The 19072-nt window shown below is 39.1% G+C and overlaps 1 protein-coding gene across 1 annotated transcript; it reads right to left on the bottom strand.

Moving 5' to 3' along the window:
* Nucleotides 1-5792: 5792 nt before the first annotated feature.
* On the bottom strand, nucleotides 5793-8826 carry LOC121810028. The gene is made up of 2 exons (XM_042210906.1): nucleotides 8165-8826; nucleotides 5793-6068 (listed from the first exon to the last, which is right to left on the bottom strand). Exons 1-2 carry the CDS (start codon nucleotides 8556-8558, stop codon nucleotides 6058-6060), a joined length of 405 nt encoding a protein of 134 aa, XP_042066840.1. The 5' UTR covers nucleotides 8559-8826; the 3' UTR covers nucleotides 5793-6057.
* Between the last annotated feature and the right edge of the window lie 10246 nt (nucleotides 8827-19072).

Here is a 19072-nt window from a genome sequence, read left to right as displayed (position 1 = left end):
ACAGGTAGAGGAAAAGAGGAAATAAGAAAAAAATGCAAAAAAACCCTAAAATCATCCAATTTGATCCTAAAAACTGAAAACTCATCCAAATTGATCTCAATCTAATACAAAGACTATATATGGATTAATATATGAATGTAGATAATGATGGTTGAAACTTAGCATTGTTATGATGATCAGTAGAGTAGATTGAAGTACACAATTTGTTGGTTGCCCACAAGCATCTAGGTGTCCCTCTAGTATCTAGTCTTCAGCTCCTAAAGCATATATGATAAAGTCCTGACACAAGATCTCAACTCTCTCATTTATATTGCTCAAAGTGTTAATTAAGATTTCGTTAGAATATTCATAAAATTATCTCTAACTTAATTCTCTATGATATTTGGTATATGAAAAATGTAATTTAAATTGAAAAAACTCATACCAATTTTAAGTTTTTGGAAATATTTAAGAGTTGCCGATTATAATTGATACTCCATCCATTTCACAAGAATGTACACTTTTAGTTGGGCACATGTTTTAATTAAGGTATTGTTAATGGAGAATGGATCTCATCTTATTAGAAAAGAGTTTCCAAATTTAGAAAGTGCATATTCTTATAGGATAAACTTAAAAGGAAAGTGTGCATATTTTTGTGTGGCGAAGGGAATATATGACATATAAACATATGACATGATAACTCATTTTTAAAATGATAGTAGTAACAAATAACTTGATACAGATAAATGGTGTTAGTCTTCATCAAGAATGATTTTAGCCAAAAATTGAATGATCCAAAGTTATATCTTGATTCTTTCTTTTACTTTATTTTTTCTTCACTTTAACTATTTATTATCAATTTTAAAACGAGGGTAAAAAAAGTGACTCAACTAAGAGGGAAAGAAGGGAGCATATCATTGAATGATAAGTAATTTATATTGCACTTGCTTCGTTCCATTAGTGTTGGCACATTTTATTTTCGTACTCGTTTTGAAAAAATTATAGTAGGAGTAATAAATAGTTAAAGTGGAGAGAGAGTAAAATAAGAGAAATAATAATGTAGAGAACAACCTTCACTGCATTCTTATCTTATATCTTTTTTACTCTATTATCTCTCCACTTTAACTATTTATCATCATCTTGCAAAACGAGTGTGAAAAAGAAATGTGCCAACACTAATGGAACATAGGGAGTGATATATAGTTCACCCGCTCAAATATGAAACATTTACTTTTTAGCAAGAGATTTATATAATGTTGTTTTATAAGTTAATGAAGAGAAAATAAAGTAAGAAGTGATACAGTATTATTTCTATTTTAAAAAGCGTTTTATTTTAAATGTGGAAAAAAATGATGTTGGTCATCTACATTGATTTTAGTCTAATAACCATTACCAGGAAATAGAGAATCCAACTATAGGAGTATCTTGTATTATCATTTTTCGTGTAGCTAATATATCATTGAGCGATGCAACTTTGTAATTCTATTAGTCTGAGTGAATACAATATTCATATTAACTATACTTAATAATATACTATTCACCCTCATTTTTTTTAATACTAACAAAAATTACATCAAATTAATTAAAAAATAATTAGAATACGAAAAGATGATTATTTGGTAAACTGAGAACACTAATTTCATACTTTCCTCTTATTCGTTTGATAGTTATTTTTACCACAAATGAAATTTACAAACGCTTATTAGCATGTTTTATCCACACTACTTTCAACCGGTAGTTAAATTACTACTATTAATTAGGTGTAAATTTTGAGTATGTGTAAAAGTGCAGGCTTCAAAACCTCATTAAAGATTTATTAATAACTAGGCCTGTCAAAATGGATATCGGGTATTGGATACCCAATATCCAAACCCGAAAAAGTCGGGTAATTGGATACCCGAAACCCGATTTTTCGGGTATCGGATCGGGATTGGGTAGTGAGAATTTTGGATGATCGGATATCGGATTACCGGTTACCCGATCGGGGTATACCCATATTATCCGATTTGTTTTTAAAATTAATAAATTCGTAGATTGCTATTACCTTTGCGACAATGCTTACGCAAACAGCGAGGGCATCATCACACCATATAAAGGTGTTCACTACCATTTGAAGGAGTGGGGTCCTGGAACCCAAGCACCGCAAAATCTCGATGAACTGTTCAACTTGAAACACACTAAAGCTAGGAATGTCATCGAGCGTTCTTTTGCAGTGCTTAAGATGCGTTGGGGAATCCTTCGCAGCCCGAGCTTCTATCATATCGAGGTTCGAATAGGGTTGATCATTGCTTGTTTCTTCCTTCACAATTTTAAACGTACTCAAATGGAGGTGGATCCGTATGAGGAATTGGTAGGCAGTCAACATGAAGACGGGTATGGGAGTGAGAACGATGACCCGATAGTGCCTACAACCACTACTATCTCTCCAACACCTGAATGGATGAAGAAGAGGGACGATCTAGCTGCTGCAATGTGGGCTCAGAGGACAAACGAGTGATCGATGTGGTTGAGTTTTATGTGTTAAAACTTTTAAAACTTGTCTATTATAAGTTGCATAAGTCATATATATGATTTGCATGTAATTCTATATGTGGAAAAGTATAATTACATGCAAATCATATATATGACTTATGCAACTTATAATATTAAATTAAATAATTTGGATAAGTTTTGATTATATAACTTGTACTCCGTCCCAAGATAAGTGACTCGCTTTTTTTGGGCACAAGAATTTAGGTAGTGTTGTTTCGTGGTGTAAAAGAGGCTGCTAAGAGCACCCGCAACGCTGTGCCGTTGCGGTGCCTATGCCGTTCCGGAGGAACGGTTCCGCGGCGGCACGCGTGGCAGGCTCTCATTCGACGCGTGACGCCCACTCTCTGCCCGGCGAGTGGGTTTCGTCACAGTGACGCAATAATTCATTTTTTTTTTAAAAAATTAGAAATTAATAAAAAAAATTTTGCAACGGTATTGTTACCGTTTTTTGTATCCGTTTTTTATTTTTTTTAATTTATTTACTCTATAAATACTTCTATTTTATACTCATTTCACTCACAAACACACATCTATTCCTCTCAAATCCTCTCTATTTCCACCTCAATTTTCATCTCAAATCAAGTCTGTTTTTCTTCTCCCAAATTTAATCAAACTAATGGATCCTTTTGAATAAATGCGTCAAATATTGGAACAATCACTTGAAGAAGATCGACGATGGGAGGCGGAAGAAGCCGCGCCGCCCCAACGACGCTCCCGTACGTACATCCATCGTAACCGGGAGGAAGCCGCCGCAAGGTTAGTACGCGACTACTTCTGCGATAACCCGGTTTGGGGAGATACGTACTTCCGTCGCCGTTTCCGCATGGGGAAACCGTTATTTCTCCACATCGCGAATACTTTTGCAGCCCGGGAAGAGTTCTTCCAGGAAGGGTTCGACGCGGTCGGCCGTCCCAGCCACACGACGCTGCAGAAATGTACTGCAGCAATCCGCCAGCTTGCGACTGGACAAACGGCCGACATGTTCGACGAATACCTCCACATCGGAGACAACACTGGGCGAATGTGCTTGCTCAAATTCTGCAAAAGCGTACGGGCAGCCTTCACCGACGAATTTCTCCAGAGGCCAAGCACGACCGATTGTCAGTTCCTGCTCGACCTTCACAAAACAGTGCACGGATTCCCCGGGATGCTCGGCAGCGTCGATTGCATGCACTGGCAATGGAAGAATTACCCGGTGGCATGGAAGGGGTCCTACACGAGCGGCCACAAAGGCACCCACCCAACCGTTATACTCGAGGCCGTTGCCGACTACCGCCTTTGGATCTGGCACGCGTACTTCGGGGTCCCCGGGTCGAACACTGACGTAAACGTGCTCCACCAGTCCGACCTCTTGACCGAAGTTTTGGATGGTAAAGCGCCGGCCATCAACTTCGTCTCCAACAACCAGCTTTATAAAATGGGGTACTATCTCGCCGATGGCATCTACCCGAAGTGGCCTACCTTCGTGAAGACGTGCAGTGGGTCTGCGAACCCAAAGCAGACTCTTTTTGCGCAGAAGCAGGAGGCAGCTCGCAAGGATGTGGATAGGGCGTTCGGGGTTCTCCAAGCGCGCTTCAACATCATCAAAGCCCCGGCTCGTACGTGGTTCATGGAGAACATGGTCGACATCATGTATACGTGCATAATCTTGCACAACATGATTGTCCAAGACGAAGGACCCGAGGCGGGAAATTGGTTCGACCCTGAATCCCCCGGAAGCTCAACCGCAAGTAGTCCGCCTCGAAGTGGAGCGCATCCGTATATACAAGAATGGTTATCTATTCGTGCAAGGACACACGACTCTAGCGCCCACACCCAACTCCAACAGGATCTAATTGAGCACATTTGGGCAAACTTTGACGGATGAAATTATTAAATTGTGTACTTTTATTTTTTAGGAAATTATTAAATTATGTTTTTTTACGAATTTTATGTTGTAAGTTTATTTTATTTAATAAAGTGTGTTTGTTTTAATTGAATTGGGTTGGAAATAAAAATAAGGAATGAAATTGAATGAATAGTAATTTAAGGAACGGATAAGAAACGGAGGGTTGCAGGTTCCGTTCCTTAGTTAAGGAATGGAGTAAAAAAGTACAGTGGGGCCCGCAAATAGTAGTTTAAGGAACGGTTTAGGAACGGTATAGGAACCGCGTTGTGGATGGCCTAATAAAGTAGAGTAAGTGATGTGATGTATTTTTATTTTTGAATTTAAAATGGATAGAATAATTGATTGTTTTTAACATTATTTATTTACCTCTACTGATAAGGATCCATGTAGTTTTAGACCCATAAACCCAAGATTTATACCCTTGATGATGTTTGACCTAGCAATTAAACACAAAACACAAAGTAATAACAAAAAGGATAGTGTGGATCTAGCCTTCAAAAACTAAATCCAAAATGATTTGATGGAAGACAAGAGATGAAGAAGTGTGAATTTGATATTAGCTAAATCCATTGATGTAGAAAACAACTCTAAGCAATCTTCAACTAATGGCTCCACTACTCAAAGGAATTCACAATCCTTTGATGCATATCTATACTTGACCATACTTGATTGAATCAATTGATGATCAAGCAACCTAGGAATCTAGGAATTGGAAGGAAATCCTCAAAGAGGAAACAAATCTCACAAGTTTCTAGGTTAATTCAATTCTAATTGCAAAAAGGGCAAAATTACTATTTATAGTAAAGGCCCAGATTCTACAAAATGGAAGTATCGGGTAATTCACTAGGTCGGGCGAAATAAGGGGTGCGAAACGCCCTGCCGGGTCTTCTCTCTGGGCTCCATCGCCATTTCGCCCGGTCGGGCGTTCTCACTGGACTCCGCTGCTGTTTCGCCCGGTCGGGTGATTTTCAGGTGCAAAACGCCCGACCAAGGTTTTTTTTTCTGCCTCGACGCTCCTTGATCCCCCCGGTTGGCCTTTATTCTTCAACATGATCCTCATCTCCGGCTCCTTCGCCTTCAAGGACTTTTCCCGCGTGGCCTATTGGATGAAAGTGGAAAGGCCCTCTCGAAGCCGCCTTGCCATGGACCTCGTCATGGGTCCTCCACGTGCGGTCGTATCATGTACTTATTTTAAGTTGTACATATTTCTAATTAGCTGTACTGACATTAAAATAATCAAACCAAATGTAAATTAAAATTTGAAATTGTTGATTCACCTCAAACATTGGCACCACACTTTCCAAGCCGCCATACAAAATTTTCATTCAAATTCATCAAAAAGTTGACATTAAAATAATCAAACCCAAAGTAGATTGAAATTTGAAAATTTTGATTCACATTAAAAGTTGGCGCCACACTTCTCGAGCTGCCATTCAAAATTTTCATTCAAATTCACCAAAAAGTAGCGCCATTTAGTTCACTATATATACATTGACTGACTTGATTTTACATTTACAACACAAAAACTCAAAATACAGCCGTCCATAAACTTTTCGTCAGGGCATCAACAAAAGGTTGTGCAGTTCATCATAGAAAGATGCGTAAACGGTAAACCACCACGAGGCACGATGAAGGAAGCTCGGGAGAAGTTTAACATATCAGCTTCTACCTGCACAAGGTATTGGTCAGAAGCTAAAAAATGACCAAAAGGAAAAACAATGCATGTAGTTAATCGTAGGAAGGATAGAACATATAGCAAACGTATTCATCTTTGCACTACACCAAAAGAGGAAGTATCAGGACATTGGTTGTTGGATTAGGATGCTCTAAGAGAACAATAGGAAGATGGGTGAAATCAAGGCTTATTAGATCTCATACATCAGCTATTAGGCCTGATTTAATAGGCCTCAACAAATTGTTGAGGATGAGATTCACATTAGAGGCCTTAGAATTGGATAGGATTTTGAAGATAATCAAGTTCAAATATATGCACAACACAATCCACATAGATGAAAAGTGGTTCTATATCACGAAAGGTACGCATAGGTTCTATTTAGCACTGGGAGAGGATGAGCCACATAGATCATGCCAAAATAAGAAGTTTATATCGAAAATCATGTTTATGTGCGCTGTTGCAAGACCATTATTTGGAAGAAATGGAGAGGTTTTGTTTGATGGTAATATAGGTATATTTCCATTCATAAAGGGGGTTCCAGCAAAGAGGAATAGCAAACACAAGGGCGGGAACAATAGAAACTAATCCAATCGAAAGCATCACAAAGGGGATGATAAAGGAATGTGTGATAAATAAGGTATGGTCTTCTAAACAACATTTAATATCTGCAGTGTTGTAATGCATTACAGTGATAACAAATCATTTAGTGCATCACCGAAACACATACTGCCAATGTTTTGTTGCATGCATTGAATGAAGTGCTTACAGTTCATATTTATTTTATGCATGGTTTTAATGTATGCATTCAAGTTATACATTCAATTTATGCTGAAAGTTGAGTGCATACAATGCAATTAATGCAAGACTTGAATGCAAACACGGATTATTCCAGCCATCATGTCAAAATGGCCGGAGGGAGCAAGTAAGCAAATCATCATACAACAAGATAATGCAAAGCCACACATTATGAGTAGAGATTTGGATTTTATTGCTGCTGCAAATCAGAATGGATTCAATATGAATCTAGTGCAACAACCCCCTAACTCACCCGATACTAATGTGAATGACTTGGGGTGGTTTCGAGCAATACAATCACTTCAAGTACAAACTGCATGCAATACATTGGATGATCTATTTAATGTTGTGGACAAATCATTTCATGACCTATGTCCTATAACCTTGGACAATATTTTCATGTCTTTACAGGGATGCATGATTGAGATCATGAAGTTCAAAGGGCACAACAAGTACAAGATTCCCCATATAGGAAAAGGTGCTCTTAGAAGATCAGACCAGCTACCTTAGAACTTAGAAGTTCCAATGGAGCTAGTTGTTGCTTGCATTGCTTATTTGGAAGCACAAGGGTATAATGAAGGAATTGAAAGGATTGTGAAAGATTTGGGATTGGAACCTACTGTGCGAGGAGCAACATTTGTGCATCTTTTGGGAATATGAGAATCTTTTGGCCAGAAATGTTTTGGTAAGATGTGAATCTTTTGGGAAGAAATATTTTGTAGAGATGTTGAGCAACATGTGATTTGTGTAAGCTTGTTGTAGCAACATGTCAATCTTTTGTAAAAGTGCTATAGTAGCATGTGTATCTTTTGAAAAAAAAAACTAATGTAAAGAAAGCTTTTGATGCAAAATGAAGGAATGTGTTTATGCATTACAGCCACACACAATTCACATAGATTCAAAATCAATTCACAACCTCCAACAATTCACATGGCTTTAACATAATTTACAGACAGTCCAGAGCCTTTGTCCTAGCAGCAAGGAGCTTAGACATTATTGCATGAGGTGCCGAGTTCGAGCCCTCTTGACATCAGTTGTAATTTCCTCCTATCTATAGTATAGAAGTTTATTTGTAATTTCCTCCCTTATATAGGAGTTAATTTAAAAAAAACATCAATTTACAGACACCAAGGATTCAAAATCACCAACTATTCACATAGAATCAGCATCCAATTCACAAGTCACCAACAATACACATAGATTCAACAAATAATTAGTAAACAACAACACATATATGCCACAAACTAACAATAATTAACAATAGCCAAGTTGAGATGAACCATAACAGATCTCACCAATATTACACTTTCTCAATCTCCTTAGAGGAATTAACTCATCATCATCAGGGCTGTTGAAACCAAAAAACCCTTCATCCTTCCTCTGTCGTACAGCCTCTGCCTTGCAAGCCTCCCAACTTTCACTAGTCATCTTCCAAGGAAAATATAAAGGTGCATATACATCAGATTCGGTGTCTGCTTCGGCAGCGGCAGCATCCCGGTCTAATACTAGTTGGAACCGATCTTTGAGATCTTGTAGTGTAACGCAACCGGAGAGCCCATCGCTCCTTAGCTTCTTTGCGGCGGGTGTCGCATCAGGACATGAAGCTTCTCCATCGGAATATTCGATCGGCACAATGAGGGGGCTGGAGGGGGAGGGTGAGAAACTTCTTGCTTTCCTTTTTCCTTGCATCACGGTGAGAGATTCTCCATCACCACCGCCTCCGACAGCGGACTTATAGCATCCAGGTACATATGACAAAATATGGCGAGTGAGGGGGCGTCAGGGGTTAACCCACCCGTCGTCGGATGGGTTAGGTTCCCCACTACTAGTAGATTCGTCGGAAGCCATTGATTGAGTGAAAAATGTTAGATCTAGGGTTTTTTTTGCAAGAGGCGAGAAATGAGAGATTGAGTGGGAAGAAGAAGAGACGTAAAATGTGAGTGACTTTGGAATTGGAGTGTTGGGTACCGAAAATTTTAGAATACATTATTTTAATGCTAATTGTAATAAGGGAATTGATTAAACTTAACCTAAATCATGTTTAAAATTCATAATTTTTACTATAAATAGAAATGACTCATGTATGTTGGGACACTCCAAAGTGGAATGTGAGTCGCTTATCTTGGGACGGAGAGAGTACGTGGCAATGTAACAATTTTTATGCTTAAATCAAGGCAAAGTTAAAAATGAAAATTGAGTTCATTTACCAATGCTAAGGTATGCTTAGTCATCGTACTTTTTTATAATTCATTACTTATGAACTTTGATATAATTTTAGGCAGTAAATAATATATTTCCAAATCATACATAGTTTGATTCATATAACAACCAAATTATAAAAGATCTTGACCTTACAAACGATCATACGAACCCATTGACCAAGCATAACAAGGGAAAAAGCAAAATTTGTCATGATCTAATGGGAATACAAACACCATATAACACTCATGCATACATTAGGAGATTTATAACCTTAGTGTTGCCTATAACTACTTGCATAATTCCACCATCTCTACGGACGCTCAAACCACACAAAGAATTGGACATCATCTGCATCAACGAGCTTGAAATGGCAGCACACTCCTTCAACCAGATGGTTATCAGTTTTGAATCGACCCCACCCGTGGTTCACCCATATCTTTCATGCACTGTGGTTGAGAGTAACCCGCCATGTCTCCCCTTCAGCCAACAAACATACATGGGCTTGAAGTGCTCCCATTCGGATATGGCGTAGCCAAAAGTGGCAGGGAATCTCAATGGTGCACTTGATGTTTGTCTTCATGAGAGTTATTACGAAAGTGGGATAGCTGTCGGCATCTAGGGCACCACTGTCGTCCTCGTAGTCATCATCTTGTGATTAATTAGTTTTTGACTCCGATGGATAATAGTCATTAGAAGTATCGACATCCGGGGAGTAGCTTCCTTCTAGGTTGTCATCTTCAACAACTAATAGGTAATGTCAATGACTCCATTAGGAATGCTCGGCCAAGTAACGTAAACTACGTAAAGTGGGTATAATTCCAACAAAAAAAACTTACGATCGATGTCACCCTGCGGGGGGGGTGGGGGAGGGGGCAGTGGGTGCCCATGTCATACCTCTTCACGTTGAACGTTCCAGCATCCACCAAGGTGAAGGTAAGGTAGTCACCATGTTCGATGCCATTAGCACGTATAAACTCTGGCCATCCGGTGGAGAAGTAGAACCCTTTAGCAAGCTTCAGTAGTCGCACAACATATCGTATTCCTTTCGGCCAAACAAGCCTACAATCAAACGGAAGGTCCCCTCCGTGGATCCCAACAAATTCCGAAGGAAGCCGCTACAAATACATAAGTTGAAGTAAAATGTTGATAACAATTTCGTACATAGATTGTTATCTAAATTGAAATAGATGATATCATACCAGTTCCTCCGTGTGTCGTTCTAGGCGGAACACCTTCACAAATAAAGGGAGTCTGTGGTACTCGCCATGGTCGTTCGGGGGGTAGTTTGAACCTTAGCCTCCCATGTGAACTTTATCGAAACGTACTTATGGAAGTTGATTGATTGAGGGTTGTATATTGGGTCACAGAAGCAATAACTTATACACCATTCCTTGTACTGGTGATGATATGATCGGCCATAAAAGAGAAGTGGTGGAGAAGGTGGGATGAATTTATGAAACCTGAATGGTGGGTGTGCAATTAAACTTGCGTGTTAATTCCTACATACATTGCTTCTCGCTATTCCTGATTCGATTGTTGAGAATTGATTGCTTTTGAGAACGAGCTCAGTTAATGGGTTAAATTATATAGGAAACATATTGCTATTTTACGGGATGAAATTGTCTCTAATAAAATACTCCCTTCGTCCATGATATATTGTCCAAGTTTTACTTGGCACGAGTTTTAAGAAATATAAAGAAAAGTGAGTTGAAAATGGTAGTGGAATGAGGGTCCCATATGTATATTTTAGTTTGATAATAGAATGTGATTGTAAAGAGTTGGTGGAAGGTGGGGACCATTTACCAAAAATAGAAAAAAACAAAGTGGACAACATTTCACGGGGGGAGGGAGTAATAATGAAGATATTCATTAAATCACCTCTTAAAAATATTATACAACAACTCCTAAGAAATATTGAATGCGTTGGAAGAGCAATTACAACACGGTAGATTTAATAAATATTTTTATTATTAATCTTTAAATAACCTTCTAGCCACTGTGTTCGGTTTGTTTGATGTAAAGGTTGAGGAGTCCACCGAGGTCATAACCCTATCCGACAATATCGAGATCATAGTCTTAAATGACTCCGTCGAGCCAAATCACACGGTTCGTAGGAACGCACATGCCTTGTCCCAGAGAAGAAGGTGTTAGGATCTTCACTGAAAGGTTCATCATGTGCTTCATGGAGCCCCCTCCCAACTTCCCGTAAAATAGCCTTATAAAGAGGTTTTTCGTCGATCCCATTGGTTGTCCTTAGCATTATGAATGTTGTAATTTTTGTTTTGTTGTGCACATTTGATGCGCTTTAGGAAGTACAATCGGGTATGGCTTTTTCTATGTTCTCATGCTTAGATAATGGGTAGCTTAAGTAGTGATCCAAGGGTATGTATGTCATCGGTGTATTAGTATTTTGGGAGTGCACTTGTTTTTTAGTGTATTTGTTTGTAAGAAAAATTGTGTAGTAGCCATTGCAATTGTGCACTTATTAATCGTAATCCGTGATCTATGATATAGCTTCGATATTGGTATGATGTCTTAAAGATGGTAATCGAGAGAAGCGAGAGTGGTATTGAGAGACCTTGTAAACAAGCGTATGAGAGAATTGGTTTTGATTTCAATGTATTTTTCATATATAATACATCCTAATTTATAAGAGAGGAATACAACGTGAATATGGAAGAATATAATCCTATTTTCAGCCATACCAAGTACATATTAATGCTCCAATCTTTTCCTCATATTCAGTGATTTGCCTCCTTCATTTACAGTAAATGATTTCCTTGATTATCTCTTGACACTTCCCCTCAAGTTAAGTAACGGCATCTCCGATACTTAACTTGTTCAGAACTTCCTTGAAGACTTTTGTGTTTACTGCTTTAGTCAGTATATCGGCAAACTGCTTCTCGGATCGCACAAATGGAAGTTCAATAATTCATCCATCAATCTTTTCCTTGATAAAGTGGCGGTCGACTTCCACATGCTTGGTCCTATCGTGTTGGACTGGGTTCTCTGATATACTGATTGCAGCCTTGTTGTCACAAAAAAGTCGACTTCCCTTTGTAGGAGGAAAACCGATTTATGTGAGTAACCTCCTTAGCCACATGATTTCGGTTATCCCACTTTTTACCCCTCTGAATTCTGCCTCCACGCTTGAAAGTGCCACTACCTTCTGCTTTTTACTCCTCCATGTGACCAAATTTCCCCCAACGAAAGTGAAGTAGCCGGCCGTGAACTTCCTATCATTTGGATTACTTGCCCAATCGGCATCAGTATACCCATGAACTTCTAGATGTTCCCCCTTTTTAAGCATTACAACATACCCAGTAGTCCCTTTTAAATATCGCACAATTCTCAAGGCTGCCTCCATATGATCTTTTTGAGGCTTATGCATGAACTGACTCACCACCCCTACAGCATAGGTGATATCCGGTCATGTATGGGAAAGATAGATAAGTTTCCCAACAAGGTGCTGATACTTCTCTCGGTCTGCCAAATCTGCTCCATCAACAATCTTTAGTCCATGATTTAACATCATTGGTGTTTCAGCTGGCTTACACTCTAGTAGCCCTGTTTCTGCCAGTAAGTCAAGGATATACTTCTTTTGCCTCAAAAAAATGCCCTTTTGTGATCTTAGTATCTCAATCCCAAGGAAGTACTTTAGAGCTCCAAGTTCTTTCATCTCGAATTCTTGGAACAAGCTTTTCTTCAGGCTCTCGATTTCCTCAACATCATCTCCTGTGATAATCATGTCATCGACATAAATAATTAAACATGTTACCTTTCCACCTTTCCTCTTTAGAAATAATGTATGATCTGCATTGCTCTGCATCGACATAAATAATTAAACATGTTACCTTTCCACCTTTCTCCCCCTGACTCCCAAGCTGGTGGAAAAAATATTCTGTCTCCACAAAGTCGCAATTCATGGTAGTGTGGAGGTGATTAGCCTTTGGATCATAACATCTATATCCCTTCTGGTTTTTTCCGTATCCCAAGAACACGCACTTTACGGCATTTGGTGAGAATTTTGAACGGTTTTGTTTTGGGATATGAACATAGACTGTACATCCAAAAACTTTGGGTTCAAGGGTAAGGGATGAAGGAATATCAGAGTGAGTGGCTAAAAATTCGAGTGGTGGTTTGAAGTTTAAAATGTGTGTAGGAAGTCGGTTTATTAGGTAGACAGATGTGGCTACAGCTTCAGGCCAAAAAGATTTCGGAATATGTGAGTCAATGATGAGGGCTCGAGTCATTTCTAGGACAATCCTATTTTTCCGTTCAGCTACTCCGTTCTGTTCGGGAGTGTAGGGACAAGAGGTTTGGTGGATGAGACATTTTTCGGTGAAGAATTCTTCCATTTTGGAGTTCATATACTCCCCCCCATTGTCGGATCTAAGGATTTGGATATTTTGTTTGTATTGTGTTTGGACTAGGCTATAAAATTGGGTGAATTTCTCAAAAACTTCAGATTTAGATTTTAAAAAATATACCCATGTCATTCTAGAACAATCATCGACAAACAATAAAAAATACCGAAACCAATTTTCACTAGTAACAGGAGCAGGACCCCAAACGTCGGTGTGAATTAAAGATTCACACGAGTATTATTGAGTTTAAATGAGTGGCGATGGCTTTTGGCCAAAAAACATGTCTCACAATTTAGAGGATGTGGGGAAACTGAGTTTGGATAAAGTAACCGTAGATATCCTATGGATGGATGTCCCAACCGCCGATGCCAAAGCCATGTCTGGTCCTCCGTAAGTCCTTGAGTCAGCATTGCAGTACCTTGATTAGTCATCCCATCCACATAGTACATTCCTTGATGTTCAGTGCCACGCCCAACTATCTTCCCCGTCTTCGTATCCTGTAAAATGTAGAAGCCAGGCTGCATTAGTAAGTTACAACGAAGTTCCCTCGTTACATGACTAACTGAGACCAATTTATGAGACAGAGATGGGACGTATAAACAGTTTGAGAGACTTAATTCCGGTGACAATTTAATAGTTCCAGCCCCTTGTACATAAGCTAAATTTCCACTGGCTGTTTTTATGTATTTTTTCGGAGTATGAACAATTTCCAAAAAATTCGAGACATCAAAGGACATAGTATCTGTAGCTCCACAATCAAAAATCCAATTATGATCTTTATCTCATGTTTCAGAGTTCGTGGAAGATAATGCCAAGGCCTGAAATGAATTTCTACATGATATATTGGGCTCGAAAAACTGTTTTTTATTGTCTGGATCTTCTTTTCCAAATTCTGGTAAATTTAGGGGTTCAATGTGCAATTTTGGGGCAGCATGGGGGATTTGATGAGATAAATAGTTTGGGTGGGGTTTCTGGTGTAATTTATGAGAGTCTAGGGGTTCTATTTCGGATATACAGGTAATTGAGGGTATAAAACATGATATAATACATTGTGAGGGGCTAAAATGATTTAACCCCCCGTTACCTCAAAGACCCTAGCCGCCAATGCTCCACTCTTCTCCTATTCGTCGCGATTCTGCTGCGGCACCGGTGGACTGACGCTGCCCGCCATAGTGTTGGTGTTAGCAGCCCGATTCTTGCCGCCTTTCCACTCTCCACCGGTTGTCACTACTTGTCCACCCTGAGTCCACGCCGGATTTCCTCCCCCAACTGTCGTCACCAAATTTCCACTGTGATTCCATGTTGGGTTTCCACTGCTGACCGCTACCGCCGCCTGTCCACTTCGGTTCCATGGCTGATTTTTGCCTCTAGAAGCAGCTCTCGCCTTCTTCATTTCGTCCCACCACTCGGGAAATCCTATGAGTAGAAAGCAGCCCTCGTTGGTATGTTTCTTTCCTCCACAATGTGAGCACACGAGTTTGCTCTTATCTTCTTCTCCTTTTCGATTGTTCCAGGCTTGATTTCTGTGTGGTGGTGAGCGGTTTGACGGTGGTGGTGTTCGGTTGTGGTTGACAACAGCAAGGCCTGACCCAATTCCTGTGGTCAGCGGTTCTGAGGGCTTGAGGATGCCCTCGTTTGTTGCCTGCCTTTGCACTAGTCCGTATGCCTTCCGGACAGTTGGTAGTGGGTCTTTATCCATAATCCCCCTCTTGATGTTTGCGTACTTGTCATCTAGTGCGCTCAGAAACTGATACAGGCGGTGGCGTTCTTCCTTCTTCTGGTAGCCCTCTATATCTGTCGGGCTTGGATCTCGGGTGTCAATCGAGATCCACAGGTCTTGCATTTTGGTCCACAACCCTTCTAGAGTCATGGCTTCTTGTTTTACTATCATGGCTTGTCGATGCAATTCGTATATCTGGAATGGATCAGATCCACTTCCATAGGTGATCGCCAGACCCTCCCACAAGTCCGCGGCTGTCGCGTAATGAGATACCTCATTCACAAGTCCGGTTTCGAGGTTGTTGACTACCCAGTTGAAAACACAGTTGTCACGTTGCTCCCATCTCGTGTAGCCGGGATCGTCAATTGAGGGGGGTTTTGAAACTCTATTAATATGAGACGACAATCCCTTTCCCACAATTGCGCGTTTCATGAGGTTAACCCATAAGGGGTAGTTTTCCCCGTTGAGTTTCGCCTTGATGGTGACTTCTCCAAATGATTCTGGCTGGTCTGGTTTTGTTGGTGATTTAGGGGCAGATGATGATTCTGGTTTATCAGGAATTTTGAGGCTTTGTTTGAGAAATTCTGCAAATTGTGCAACAAATTCTGTTGCGAAATTCATGGAGTTTGGCTGAGATTTTGGGGTGTTGTTGGAAGTTTCTGTATCAGAATTTTTGGAGTCAGACATGGCTTGGTTTCTGTTTATGCAGATTTGCAGGTTGTGAGATTTTGCAGAGTTGCAGGTTTCTGCTTCTGTTTCTGCAGATTTGCAGATTTTAAAGGGAATAATGAGGAACTCGGATTCGAATCCTCATTTGGTTGTTTGCCTGCTCTGATACCATCTTAAAGATGGTAATCGAGAGAAGCGAGATTGGTATTGAGAGACATTGTAAACAAGCGTATGAGAGAATTGGTTTTGATTTCAATGTATTTTTCATATATAATACATCCTAATTTATAAGAGAGGAATACAACGTGAATATGGAAGAATATAATCCTATTTTTAGCCATACCAATTACATATTAATGCTCCGATCTTTTCCTCATATTCAGTGATTTGCCTCCTTCATTTACAGTAAATGATTTCCTTGATTATCTCTTGACATGATGATGCTTCGAGTTTGACATTATTTTGGAATGCAAAATCAAAAGAAGTAATTGATTGAGTAAAAGGACCCTATTTATAATTTTATTCGATTTTCTTCAAAACTTTCCCAGTTGCCGATCTTCCCCAATGATTCAAAAAGTGAATTACAGCATTGAGTTAGGCTCTATTATCATCTGGACTGTATAATTATGATAGTATCTACAACAAATAGCAAATAAATTGGTGTTGATATGCAATAGTATCACAAATACTAGAGTGATAATATTAATTAGCCAAAATACACAACTTGTCCATGCTTCACATATTACATTTGCAAAAAATACCAGTTCGCATACTACATAATACTGCACTGACACTATTTAGATACATGGATCATTGTTTAAACCATGTTATATAACAAATACTAACAAACACATAGACTCCACCACGTTCAAATCATTCCACCGGTCTCCAAAAGATCGAGAACAAATGTCAGTCGAACAAATTAATCCAATCCCCTAAGCAGATCCATAAGCTCAGGCTCCTTCACTAACTTTTCTGTAGCATAAAATTGTTGTTTAATGGTCAGCCCGGGTATACCTTTCAGTTGATTGAAGACCTCGATCCTCTTCGTACTAAGATCGAACTCATAACCAATTCGGGTAGAAATGTCCTTCAGGCGCTCATCCGTGTCTTCATGGATGCGAGTCATCAAAAGTAAGGACACTTCATATCTTGTCATTAGTCTTCCTCTTCTTCGTTACTTTGTTTGGCACCCTCGGAGTAACTCTCACAGGAGCCGAAGTGCTCTCATCTACCATCTTTGGCAGAACATCGTTAGGAAAAACTTCGTCAGGGAAGAGCTCCTCTAAAGTCATTGGAGATGACTTCGCTGAATTTTCATTCAAATCAACCTTAGTACCATAAATTTTGCTAACCGCATCCCCTGTGTCCATAACCTTAGACCCCTTCGCATGGTCCTTGCCGAAAATTTCTTTTTTCCAGTCATCGAATATTGGCCAAGACTTGTTTCTCATATACTTGGCATTGCTATCTTTCTTTCAAAGATATTAATCAAAAACACAAATTACAAATATTATAACAAATAAAGTATGCATATGGTGATAAATATATAACCGACTAGACTTAACAACCATAATTTGCATCAGTGTCCTTGAACTGGAATCACCAAACTAATATAATCAAACAAACGAAGATAAATTAAGATAATCAAATAACATAATCACCAAATCATTCCATCGGTCTCCACCAGTTTTCCTCAGCCAACATCACAATCAACAAAGCAATCTTGGAAGCTAAAACAAAAGCTAAGCAATTTTCCAGATTTTTGTAGTTGACAAGACTAACATTAACATGTTTGCTCATAAACAATGTTATGGCACCAAAAACAAGGGAAAATATATTAACATGTTTGCCCCTATACCTAATTCAACTTTCCCATTGTGAACGATATTACATGCACAACTTGTTCCCATTGTTCATCATCGATATCTATCTTGTAATCACCATCAACATTGAAACCAACACCACTACGGTCAACTATTTGCAACAATGAATAGTTATTATTTTTCCAGACAGTGATCATCGACTTGATATGAGGGTAAACACAAATATCAGTTTTTGGAAATTCACATTTCAGTGGCTCCAGTGCACGAATGAGATAACCTGCACGGAAACCGTTATCCACCTCCATCTGGTTGCCGCCAACTCCTTCATGGTTTGACAAAAGGATCGACTCCTCACATTGTGTCCAACAACGTCTAGACCTATCTGCTATTACCCCTCTGTCGTTATGCATATCCGGGCTACTGCAAAAAGTATATTGTTATCTGCCCTCTGGTGTTATCACGGGGATAGTACTACGAAGAGTAAAAGCTCATAAATGAAGGCATTACCCTCTGGTAATGGACTGTCGTCGGTGTCATTACCACTCTGTTGTTGGGAGGCTATGCAGGCAAAGTTGAAGTGATGAGAAGAGAATAGAACAACTATGGCCAAAGAAAATAAAACAATTACGCTCTAATCAATGAACTATTATGAATTCTATGTGACTGAAATATACTAAAACAAAAGCTAAACATAAGGTTGGCCACAAAGCGAAGATGAATTGACTGAAATAAACCAATTGCACAACTTGAAATCATGAATGAGCTTCAACAAGTTCATCAAATACAAACTATAAAATTAATAGATACATGCATTCTTATGCAATTCAATTGAAGTCCAATTGTATAAAATTCCGAATTGAGAGAGACGATTATCAGAAATAATCTTCGACTATATCCTCGAATACATATGAAAATAGATACCCTCATCTACTACAAACATACGACTTTACATTACCAGGTGGATTTAACTTCAGGCGAAGATCGTCAATTCAGTTGATAGCGTCCGTCGTTGTAAGTTTCGTCGTCTGATAAGGAGGGCTATCTAATTTGGAGGAGATGATGAAATGGTGGGCGGGAATTATGGTTGATGTGAAAATTTTCGTTCAACGCAAAAAATGGGTGAATGAGGACAATCTCGGAAATATGAAAAATTAATGAGGATAAATTTGTGAATTCATGCATGTATCTAGCGTTTAGATACCTTATACCAATCAGAGTATTTACAAACGTGTGATAAATGTCTGTACAAACAAACAGATGAATGTGGTTACTATCAAAAACTGAAAAACATAATATTTTAGTTTTATACTCCCTCCGTCCCATGTTACTCGCACTTTTCATTTTAGGCCGTAAATTTAGGATTGATTTTTTAGTATAATTAAATTAGAATTTTAAGTGTAATGAGACATAACTTAATAA

This window comes from Salvia splendens, chromosome 6 (assembly GCF_004379255.2).
Source record: "Salvia splendens isolate huo1 chromosome 6, SspV2, whole genome shotgun sequence".
Taxonomy (NCBI): Eukaryota; Viridiplantae; Streptophyta; class Magnoliopsida; order Lamiales; family Lamiaceae; genus Salvia; species Salvia splendens.
This window is presented reverse-complemented; position numbering and strand designations above follow the sequence as displayed.